Genomic DNA, 12,595 nt, shown 5'->3' on the forward strand with positions numbered 1-12,595 from the left:
GCTATTTCAGATTCCCATGGGCACTAGGCACAGGGTAGGAGAGAAAGGGAATGAAAATACTTGCAAGAAGATGTCTGTAAAATGGAAATTCTGGGAGGAAAAGCAGAACAAACCAGGATGAATGTAGAAAAATGTGACTGAGTCCAGGACGTTTTTAGTACCTGGAGCATGTGTTATTGTGGCTCCCAAAAATCCTGATCCTTTCAGTGATCTCTGAGGCTGAAAACAGTATAACCTATTGCAAGTAGGCCAATCCAAGCTTCCAGATAGGGGGTAAGGACAGGGTATATCAAGGGGAAAGACTGCAGCTGCTACACCTTTGTGTTCTTTTACCCTCGAATGCTCCAAGTTTTCAAATTGTCAAAAATCTGTAATTCACATCATGCTTGTACTAACTGTCTTGAGAGAGCAGAGATGGGATAGAATGGTACAGTAATATTACATGGGGAATGTGAATGAGTAAAATATAGATACAAGAATAAGCAAAGTGTCTTAGAATGGGAGACACCTTTGGAGGCTGAGCAGAAATATGTTGAACAAAAGCGCCATGATGGTAGCCTCCCGTATCTTAGGCCTAAAGTCCTTCATCAAGTACAACCACCATTTACCACCCTTCACCCCTCAACCACAAAAAACTTCTGGGTCACAATAAGTCAATGAAATCATACTTTAAATCATCCTTTTGCTCCAAACGTATAGCAATGAAAGTGCCCTATGCAAGGGAGGACCTGAAGCCAGGGCTGTATTAGCCTGGGCTGAGCTGGCCTAGGAGATTCCCTCTAAGGCAGGAAGGAATGAGCAGAGAAGTGGAGAGGCAAGAGGAGGAAAAGAAAAGGGAACAATATACAGACAAAACCCACTTGCCAACCCTTTACCAAAGGGTTTACAAACAAATTTCAAAAGACACAAGGAAAATGGCTCAGAAAAACTGCCAATAAAACAATAATTAGCAAGTGAATTCATTTCACGTAACATTTTATATAACAATCTTAAAAGGACTTTCAAATAAGTATGTTTAGTACGCATAAAGAGAAAAAGACGTAAACTCTAAAAATGATATGAAATTATAATAAACAGATGAAATAAAATCAGATAGATATGAAATGAAATTCTGAAAATAAAAGATAGTAAATTAAACAAATTATAGATGGAATAAAACTTTAGACTAAATACGATAAAGAATATGAAAACATAGTTTAAAAAGATTATGTGTAGACTGAGAAGCTCCAATATTCATCTAATAGGACTCTAAAAGAGAAATGGAATAGTCTAAAAGCCATGTTAGAAATAACGGCTGACAATTTTCAAGAATAAAAATACATTAGTCCTCAGATTGTAAGTTCAAGTACCTATACCTAGATATAGCATAGTAAAACCACAGCCTATCTATGGTAGAGACACATTCTTTATTGAAGAAAAGACAGATTATGAATTAGGATGAAAATAAAGAAATTTTTCAGGTAAACAAGGGTAGGTGTTTGCTACTGCTGCATCTTCACTCAAGAACCATTAAAGAGTGTATTTCAACAAGAAAACCCAGAAAGTATGAGATACAAGAAACAGAGGACAGAAATTAAATATCTGACTGTGATAACTGTTGACTAGGGAAAATGTTAGGGTTTTATGGATTTTAGAACTAATAAGAGTTCAGTAACCCTTAATTTAGTACCCCTCGTTATCTATTGCTACATAAACAAGATCAACCTCCAAAAATCAAAAGCATTACCAATCTAGTAGTACCCAACAGAAATGTAATAGAAAAAAATCTCATTCACATTAGCAATAAAAACCATAAGGTCTATAAAAATTCAAGTTTTAAAAAATATGTAAAATCTCTATGAAGAAAATTACAAAGCCACACTGGAGGATACATTCAAAGGGCATGAGTTAATGGAGAAGTATAACATGTTCATGGATTGGAAACACAAAAACATATTGTCAATATCTTTCCCCTATTAATCTATAAATTTAATGCAATTCCAATAAAAATCTCAACAGTTTTGATTAGAACTTGACAGGCTTACCTAAAAATTAATATGAAACAGCAGAGGGCCAAGAATAACCAAGACAATTAAGAATGCAATGAAAGTAACGTGTCCTACTCAGTAGACGCTATAAAGCTACAGTAAGGAAAGTATGCTATTGGTGCAGAAATAGACACACAAATTAAACAGGACAGAGAGCTCAGAAACAGTCTGATATATATGTAGAAATGTGTTATATGACAAAGGAGGTAATACAACTAAATAGTTCTGGGACAACAGGTTATTTGGAAATGTATTAGATCTCAATCTCATGCCATACACAAAGCAAAACTTTAGAATATTAGTAAGTGTTAACTAACACTTGTTCTAACAAGAAAAAGAACTTGTACACATTGGTGCGGGGTGGAATGGTGAAGATATAAACTGAAGTACTTGAGAGAATAATTTGGAAATATCTAATAAGTTATAAAAGAATTTTCATCCACATGCATAAGAAAAATGTGTTTATTCCAGCAGTTTATAATAGCAAGAAAGTGTATAACAACGCCAAGTGCCTAACAAGAGAATAGAACAGTTTTTATAATAGAATACCATGTAGCAAATAAAATGGATAAATTAAAAGTTCTGTCAAGACAATAAAATCTCAAAACCAAAGCTGGAGTGAAATAAACACACTGCAGCATGGTTTTAATAACATACCTAATTTAGAACTATTAATAAAACTTGCAAAACAATATTACATGTTGTTTATGCACACATAAACATACTGTAAAAATACAAAAAATAGGCCCGGTGCAGTAGTTCACGCCTATAATCCCAGCACCTTGGGAAGCTGAAGCAGGAGGATCACTTGAGGTCAGGAGTTTAAGACCAACCTAGTCAACATAGTGAGACCCTGTCTCTACCAAAAAAAAAAAAAGAAATGAAAAAATTAGCTGGGCATGGTGGTACACACCTATAGTCCCAGCTACTCAAGAGGCTGAGGCAGAAGAATCGTCTGAGCCCAGGAGTTCAAGGTTGCAGTGAGCAATGATTTTGAGACTGCAGTCTAGCCTAGGCAAAACAGTAAGACCCTGCCTCTTAAAAAATAAAACACACACACACAAATAAAAACATCGAGTCCATCATAGTAATCTGCAGGGAAAGAGGTAATGGTACACAGGTGGCTCCAGTTATGTTTATCAGAATTTTTTTATGGAATAAAGTAATTGATAGGACATAATGTTAAGAGTTGACAAAGCCAGATGGTGGGCTCATTACATTATTATCTATTCTTGTATAACTGAAATATTTCACTAAAAATAAAACCCCCAATGCTTGTATGTTTCTTTTTTTATTTTTATTTTTTGGTATCTAAAAAGAGAATGCTTCTCCTGGAGCAATGGAAAGTTAAAAACTATTCAAGGTGCTGTCAAACCTCAACCTCTGAAGATCTCACTGTTCTCCTGAGTGGGAGTCAGCCTCAGAGAAGATCGACAGCAAGCTGAAGAAATTACATTTCTCCTTCCCCCAACGGTACCACTTTTCCAAGCCTTTAATGCCAGTTGTTGGGATCCCGTTCCAGTTGACTGAAGTCAGGTACTCTGTTCTGGGTTTAAGTTCTAGGCAGGGCCTAACTCTGAGTGACTTCTAGGTTTGCCACCAGAATCATCATCCAGCAACCTGCACAAATGCCTACTGTGTAGAGCAGTTATCCAGATATTGTCTGGAATAAAACTGGCTGGCTCTCTGCTCTTAAAGTGCCCACCTGACCTATCTAACAAGGATCTCAACCTTTAGAGATTCTTACAATCAACTCTAATCCTTGCCTGTACAAGTACTCAGTGTACATATATTTGGACTCTGTTCACCTATTTCCATTCCCATTGCTGTCACATATGTCTAAGTCATAGCCATTTCCTGCCTGGAGCACTAAAACAGCCTCTTATTGGTCTACTTCCTGTTTGCATCCAATCCAGGCTCCACAGAGTAGCAGTCAGAATGACCAATTACTTAACACGTTTCTAAAATACAAATCTGGCATTATTTCCCTGTTTAAAACCCAGCTCAGTGGCTTCCTTTCAGACTTAGGATAATGTAAAAAATTTCAAAGAAGGATCTGAAGATATGGCTGGGCTTCCTCTATAGCCTCCTCTCCTGATTCTTGTTCACTGTACCCCAACTATGCTGGCCTTCTTTCTGCCCTCAAAACTACTGAGCTCTTTCTTACTTCAGAGATTTCAAAAGGCTATTTTATTTTTCCTGTCTGAAACACCCATTTCCCTATTCTATCCAGGGATAAAATCCTATTCATCCTGTAAATCTCATCTTAAATGTTACCTTCTCAGAAAAGCCTTTCCCGAACCCCAGAAACCAGATCAGCCACCCTGGTGTACTCACAAACAGTACTCTGTGCTTCTCTGCCACATTTATAACCGTTTATATTTATTGGTGTGATTGATGTGTAATGCCTATAAATCTGGCTGAAGTGAAGATATATTCAAGACACTCCTATGTTCAAAGTCTTTTAATGGTCTGGTCTCTTCAGAATGACAATTAAATGAGGCTGGCCATAATTTGTCACAGGAAAACATGAGGAGAATGAAGACCTAAGAAGTTAAGAGTCTAAGAAGATCTGGCCGGGTGCAGTGGCTCACGCCTGTAATCCTAGCACTCTGGGAGGCCAAGGCAGGCAGATCACTTGAGGTCAGGAGTTCGAGACCAACCTGAGCAAGAGCGAGACCCCCGTCTCTACTAAAAAAAAAAAAATAGCAAGAAAATTATATGGACAACTAAAAATACATACAGAAAAAATTAGCTGGGCATGGTGGCGCATGCCTGTAGTCCCAGCTACTCGGGAGGCTGAGGCAGTAGGATTGCTTAAGCCCAGGAGTTTGAGGTTGCTGTGAACTAGGCTGACGCCACGGCACTCACTCTAGCCCGGGCAACAGAGCAAGACTCTGTCTCAAAAAAAATAAAAAATAAAAAAAAAAGAAGAAGATCTAAGAATTACTAGCTATTGGATCTTGGGCAAGCTTTGGGGCCTCCCAGAGACTAATTTACTCATCCATAAAATGGTGATATTAATATATGTCTGATATGGTTAGGAGAACCAAATGTCAACTTATGTGAAAATGCTTTTTAATAGTAACACAGTATCTATCATCTTGATACTTTTTAAGTTGTGGTAAAATGCATGTAACATAAATTTATCATTAGTAACATTTAGTACATTTGTAATATTGTGCAACTATCACTACTGGAGACTTCTTTTTGTCACTCCTTTTCACATTCCCTACACTTCTGTGCTTACCCCCGCTCTGTCCATAATGACACAATTCTCTGTGTTTGGAATACCTCTTTTAAGACCTAACTGTAACTCAGTTTCCTTCATAAAGTTGTTGTTGATCTGTAAGTGCTGAGAATAACTGATCTATTTATACAATGCCTTTAATTTTTATCTTTCTTCTAATACAATTGAATTCTCACCCAGTGTACTCACCAGCCTACAAGTTCTGTGAGGGCTAAAACCATTGTTTATCCACCTCTGTAGCCACACAAGTTTGTGCTATTTCAGAAGAGGAATACAACACAGTTCTTTAAATGACTTGACTTTTGCTCACCATGAGGGTTCTTTAACTCTGTAATTACTCTAAACTAGGAAAAGTATATTTTCCAATTGAATAAAATACACAGATGTGCATTTTTCATTAGAATAGCGATATACAGAAGAACACAAGGCTATAAGCTAGAAAATGTGGATTTTAGTCTTGATAATTCATATAGCCTTTGAGCTGTGGCTTTCATATATTAACAGGTGTTCAACAATCTATAAACCAAAATCAAGAATGTTGTTAAGTCCCAGTCTCCTACGTGTAAAACAGTCACAGTCTACAAATAACCAAGTCCTTGACTTGTTTTTTTGTGAAGCTTATCTCTCTTTTAGGTTGCTATTCTCATTTCCATAGTATGTTGTAGAAAGTTCGTGGGACTCTCCAAAGCAGAGTATACATAGCTAGCTGGCTAATGAGGACTGATTCCCCACAAGACAGTTTTCGCCTGTCAATAATGGTAATGGTCCATAGTAACACAGGTATATAACATAGTTTATGAATGTGCTTTCACATGTACCATTCCATCTGGTGCTGGTGGAACCTACCCAGATGAGACCTTGGGAAGCCAGAAGTACATAAGACAATAGATTTTACAACTTGTTTTGGGATTCAGAGCAATTACATTCCCTTCCTCAGAGCCAAGAAAGGTGAGGAAAGGCAAGAGAGCTGTAGAGGTCAATATACTTTTACTATACTCTTCATCACATTCTGACCACTGGATAGTAAGCAATATGAAGGCAGAGCCTGTGTCTGTCTTGTTTACCAATGCAATTCTAGCACCACACATACACTGTACGTGGCACATACTGGGATTTCAATAAATATTTATGAATAAATGGATAAGGTTACAATGTGATGCAAAAAACAGACACCTTAGGGAGGTCACCAGATATTGCTAACCATGACAGTACTTGCTTTCTTTCAGTGGGGAGGGTTTTTCATTTGTCAAAGTGATTCTAGATGGCAAGATCTTCACATTTCAACAAAAAGAGATCATCAGCCCCACTACCCAGTGCAGCTCTTAGCTAACCCCTTACCTTTATTCGTGAACTGGGGTTAAGCATGATGTATTTAATGGAACCTTGGATGTTCTCTGTCCAGGAAACCAGCCAAGTAACCTTATTATCATGGCGGACCTCTTTCCACTTATGTCCTGGCGGAGGAGAAGGAACCTTGGAATCTCTGTGGAAACAAAGGAAGAGGAGAGTAAAATGAGAAGTGAGGGACAATTTTACCTTTCATGACCCAAAGTGGACTATCTGCTGAGCATATATATCCAAGTTTCCTCCTCATCACTCAATACAGTAGTCCCTCCTCATATGCGGTTTTAGTTACCCATTGCCAACCACGATTATAAAATATTAAATTAAAAATTCCAGAAATAAACAATTCATAAGTTTTAAATTGCGCAGCAATCTGAGTAGCATGATGAAATCTCTCGCCATCCTACTCAGGATGCAAAGCATTCCCTTGTCCAGCATACCCATGCTGTATATACCCTGTCTGCTAGCCACTTAGTAGCCATCTCAGTTATCAGATCAATTGTTACAGTTTTGCAATGCATTGTTCAAGTAACCCTTATTTTACTTAAGAAGGGCACCAAAGTATAAATTGCTAGTGATGCCAATTCAGATATGCCAAAGAGAAGTGCTTCCTTTAAGTGGAAAGGTGAAAGTTCTTGACTTACTAAAGAAAAAAAAAATAAAAAATCTATAGTCAGAACAAATCTGTCTGTGAAACTGTGAAGAAGGAAAAAAATCATGCCTAGTTTTGCTATTGCACCCGAAACTATAGTTTCACTGTGTATGGTCAGTGTTTAGTTAAGATGGAAGATAAATTAAATTTGTGAGTGGAAGACATGAACAGAAATGTATTCCAATTGATGGCAATCAAGTTTGGTACTATTCATGGTTTCAGGCATCTATTGGGTAGGGTGTCTTAGAATGTATCCCCCACATTTAAGGGGAGACTGCTATACCTAAAAAAACATTTGGAGACCTATACATGGAAATACCATGTTGCTTTTAAATATTTCCTTCCCAAACAGTCCTCTGTAACTTTGGAAATATTCCCAACTACTTATAACAAAAAAAGCCCTCCACCTCATTTTTGGCCCAAAGGATGAACTATATGCTCACTTGCTACAGTTGATGATTATATCCTCAGGCATGATTCGTCTCTTCAGCATGCCCATCTTGGGGTGGTTGCCACGGCCACGGAAAAGCCCAGGAGGCTCTATCTTGAAGTTAGCAATCCTCTCTTTGTGGTTATCCATAATACAGAAGCCATATTCTTTCAATAATTTTTCATTCTCCTCTTTGATTTTCTGGAAGATAACAAGGAAGTACTAAAAATGGGTTCAAACTGCTGTTCTCTAATAATTTTTATCTCTCGTGGGAAAACAGGTCATGGTAGAGAAAAGTCTAAAAATCAGTAAAAAATGAATTCAAATGAAAAGAAATCTCTAGTGCATCTCTCCACTAAATACAATAAAATTCCCCAAAAGATTTGCCTATAAAGGTTGACTTCAACTAGATTTGAAACTGATGCTTGTACCCTAAAGGATGTGCGTTTACGAGTATTGTTTGGGTGTTTTTAAATATACTTTAAATATTCATATTGTTTTGTTGAGTAGTGTCAAAACAGGAGATGAAGAAGTCTCTGATAGATAGGGCTTCATAAAAGAACAGCTCTGCAGCCACTTAGTTGACCAGCCTTTCACATGGGGTTTTAAGCCCAGACAAATCTGCCATGGATTCTTTTTTAAGTATATGGATATATACACTCTACATCCTTGCTCCAAAAGAAGGTGGAGAAGGGGAGGATTTTGAGCCTCCTTACCCTCTACTGACTCTTCACTACCTTATATTTATATTTAGTGATTCAATTTAACTTAGTCCTGCTGCCTTGTGGGTGGAAAAAGACTCCAGTCGCTGGCAACAGGTGTCTTTGGCAGGGGCTCTGACAAGGGGATGTTTATGAAAACCTCTCTATCTTTGGATCACTATTCCAAGAACAAAGCTCCAAAGTGATCTTTAAGTTTAAAAACACCCCTAAAATAAATAATTATACTAAATTTCACTAATTTGGAATAATGAGAATAAGGTTAACCTGAGACTGAAAAGTCTGATGCAATTATCATTCTTACAGTAACTCATTAATTAATTAATTAATTTATCAAGACAGAGTCTCACTTCATTAATTTAGACAAAGTCTTGCTCTGTCACTTTGGCTAGAGTGCAGTGGTGTCATCATTGCTCACTGCAACCTCAAACTCTTGGGCTCAAGTGATCTTCCTGCCTCAGCCTCCCAAGTGGCTGGCACTACAGGCACATGCCACCATGCCCGGGTGATTTTTTTCTATTTTTTATAGAGGTGGAGTCTTGCTCTTGCTCAGGCTGGTCTTGAACTCCTGACCTCAAACGATCCTCCCACTTTTTAATTTTTTTGTAGAGACACGGTTTTGCTATGTTGACCAGGCTGATCTCAAACTCCTGGTCTCTGCCTCCGAAACTGCTGAGATTACAGGTGTGAGCCACTACATCCCTCATTAATTTTTAAAATAACAGCCAAATAAGTACTATCAAACAATGAATTATATAAATACAATTGCCTAAATTATATAAACATGCAAATCCTTTAAAGTACTGAAACGACAGGGATTTGAAGTACAAAGAATTCCTTAAAATCCTTAATTTCTGGACCTCTGATTGGAAAAAATGAAATTCTGGTCTGGAGTCCTCCAGTTCAGAGACTGGCAAACTTTTTCTAAATAGAAAATATTTTAGGCTTGAGGGCCATACAATCTCTGTTGCAACTATTCATTTCTGCCACTGTTGCATAAAAGCAGACACAGATAAGTAGGGGTGTGTGTTCCAATAGAACTTTATTTATAAGAACAGGCAGCATGTAGAAGAAAATGACATCCCAGCTGGAAACTAGAAAGATCATTCAGCAATGAGCATGGCCAAGGCTAGAAGATGGAGATGGACGAGCATGGCTAGATTTCAGAGTAAAACAGATCAAAGAACAGGGAGGTACATGGCCAATATTATCTCACCTGTCTTAAATCCTTAATATCCAGTAGCTACTGTGGGACAGGTCTGCTCATCCTTAAATATTATTATTATTGGAGTTACTGAATGATTTTTAGGTCAGTGGAATACCAGGGTTCTTATCCTGAGCTATTGAACAAAGTGCTTATTCACAATTTTCAGTCTAAGTCCTTGAGAAAATTTAGACTTTGTTAGGCTTAGAATTCTAAATCTTTAGCATAGAATGATGTGAAATGACTGAAGTCAATGTTGTGTCACAAGAACCAAGAAGAAAATGAGATGAACTAATCACTATTCCAAAATTCTCCAGAGGTTTAATAAATTCCGTAGTACCAGTTTCTCTTCCTTGTTCATTTGTTTCCGAGCTTCTGTCTGGGCTTTGAAATACTGGCTCATCTGGGTAAAATCACATTTGCTTAGGTTGGTGATAATATTCTTCTCTTCATTAGTCATTTCCTAGTCAAAAGAAAAGGCAGAAGAAAAAGGACATAAATATGCTAATAAGTCCCTGGGCTTCTTTGCGATTACAGTAAAGCACCATTTTTTCAGTCAGTATCTGAAGAGGTGGCCAATCTAAATTAGTGAGTTTTGTAGAGAATACATAATTCTATTACTTTGTTCTATTATAAAATATGTATTTAACATAAAAATGTTTTAAGTGACTTATTATTGCGAAAGATTAACTCTTACGTAGTTTCTTGGGCTTCTTGGCGCACTGCCACAAATCCCCAGGCAGACAACAAATACCAGTTTGAGAAACATATGTATCATTTAGTAATAAGAGAAGTATTTCCATACTCATTCTCCCTTAGAAACACTGCCCCTTCTCTATTCATGTATTAAATCTGATTTTCAGAGCTAATTCAGGAGGTAAATTTCAGTTCTGCCTCTGTCCACATTATCCAAATTCAAAACACAGATTTTTAAAATCACCTAGGCAGATATGGTATTATGTGGTTTCAAGAGGACAAAGCACCCAAAGCAAATGAGCAAGAATCAAGAGGGAATGAGAAGTCAGATTAACATTTCTCTTTGCAACAGCGGACAAGCGGCAGTCCTGCAGAGACAAACTTCCCTTTGCTCTACTGCAGTTGGCCTAATCTGATAAACCTCCTCCTCAGTCATGACAGCTGACACAGGAAAGAAATATAAGTATTCTTGTTAGATAAAAATGCCACAAAATATAGCAAGTGATCAGACATTTGTAACAAAATTCATAAAACTCAAATTTTACATCAGGAAATTTTTTTGTAAAATCATAATTTATTACTTAGTACTTGATCAATGTATTTTCAAGGTACTAGGATATTAATACATGGGCTACAATACCTTTCTCCAGTCTTTAAAGAAATTTTTCCTAAATATTTCCTTAGTAGTATATTCATGGTCGAGCATTTTTGCAAAGAATGTAGCTACTTCTTCTGCTTTGGGGCTCAGCTTCATGATTTTACCTAGAGGAAAAAGTGGTTCCAAAATGTGAGGTGTAGTATTCATGTTCTAAATATAAATACTGAGCACTGGAGACTTCTTCAATAATGGTTTACCTTCCCACGGTATATAAAGGTCCAGTGACACACAGTAAGAACAACAATAACAAAAACAACATATTAACTTATATCTACTTATATAAATTCTCCTTCTCTTTAGCAGATATTTACCTGGGTCATTCTCTGGAGACTATGCCAGTTAATTGTTCCCAGGTGCCTGCTCAGGACAGGGATGACCTGGGGGAGGCCCAGTCACTCTTCCTTTTCCTTTCAGCAAGCAGGGTTCTTTACACCTCTTCAATGGTTTTTAAAAATCAAATCCTCAGAGGGACTCCTGCCACTGCTAAGCTAAGCAGCCTCTGTTCAAGAAGGGGAGGAAGGGATAGGGCAGGGAGTGGAAGAAAGGAATTGTGGGGAAAAGAAATAGGCATCTTTCTTCTTCGAAGTTACGTGGGTGGAATAGAATAAAAATATATATCCATAGCAGGCAAGCCCAGATTTCCCAAATGAAAAGCCTAAATAAGACCTTCCTCTAGACCTTTGCTACTCCAAGTGTGGTCCACAGACCAGCAACGCTGGTATCACATGGGAGTTTGTTAGAAATGCAGAATCCCAGGCTCCACCCTAGACATACTGAATTTTAATAAAACTTATAAGCACACTAGAGTTTGCAACGCACTGCTCTGGAACGCAGATACTATGAAGCTGCCTCTTTCAGGGAAACAGGATGCATCCACAGCACAAGAGGGATGACTGGGGTTGCTGGCAGTATGCAAGTATTTATGTAAAAGCTGTTCTAATGCAACCCTGATGTTTCACAATGAAATGGTAAAGAAAATCTGAATAGGGCCTAGGGATTTTATGTACCTGAATTAGTTAATAAAGCAATAAAAAGAAGTACTTGGGGGTTTAATTTATTTTTCAAATAGAGTATTTTTAACAGTACTCTTAGGGCTAATTTCTATTTTTTCTTGAAAAGCCGACTTTACAACACCATCTGGAACTAATCTATGCCATAATAACAGCATTTAGCTATACTTAAAATGAGGCTAAATGTAAATGGAATCACTGCCTTACTATTATATAGGTATTAATTCACAAAGGAGGTCCACATTCATCATAGGAAACTAAAGCTTAAGCAGAAATCCATTCATTTCAAAAAAAAAAAAAAAAAAAAAACACAACCCAGAAGACATCTCATCTTATGATGGTTGGGAAGTTATCCCTGATTGTAGGGATGTAGGGAACTGTATGTAGCACAAGATTTAAACTGTCACAGCAGAAAGAACTTACTTGGAAGCCATAACTTAAAAGGCCAACAGGTGGCGCAGCTTCCCCCACACACTGAACTCCCAACCCCCACCAAACTTCTGCTTTGAAAGGAAGACACTTTGGGGAGGACAGGTTGGATTAAAAGATTTCCCACACTTCTTCAGAACTCCCCACTGAGGTCTGAACCAGAGTTGCCAGTAAAA

General features: G+C 37.6%; 1 protein-coding gene across 2 annotated transcripts in view; it reads right to left on the bottom strand.

Moving 5' to 3' along the window:
• Nucleotides 1-12,595, bottom strand: part of TOP1 (DNA topoisomerase I) — a 90,045-nt gene that overhangs the window by 14,716 nt on the left and 62,734 nt on the right. Inside the window, exons 1-5 of one of the 2 annotated variants that reach the window (XM_045529317.1) lie at nucleotides 11,292-11,908; nucleotides 10,963-11,084; nucleotides 9,967-10,089; nucleotides 7,717-7,904; nucleotides 6,616-6,760 (exon numbers count right to left, since the gene is read on the bottom strand). In XM_045529317.1, the coding sequence (XP_045385273.1) occupies nucleotides 6,616-6,760; nucleotides 7,717-7,904; nucleotides 9,967-10,089; nucleotides 10,963-11,076 (570 nt within the window). In that variant the 5' untranslated portion in view covers nucleotides 11,077-11,084; nucleotides 11,292-11,908. Of the gene's footprint in view, nucleotides 1-6,615; nucleotides 6,761-7,716; nucleotides 7,905-9,966; nucleotides 10,090-10,962; nucleotides 11,085-11,291; nucleotides 11,909-12,595 lie in introns of those variants that run through there. The other variant, XM_045529316.1, reaches the window with a different exon arrangement.

This window comes from Lemur catta, chromosome 17 (assembly GCF_020740605.2).
Source record: "Lemur catta isolate mLemCat1 chromosome 17, mLemCat1.pri, whole genome shotgun sequence".
In the NCBI taxonomy this organism is placed as follows: domain Eukaryota; kingdom Metazoa; phylum Chordata; class Mammalia; order Primates; family Lemuridae; genus Lemur; species Lemur catta.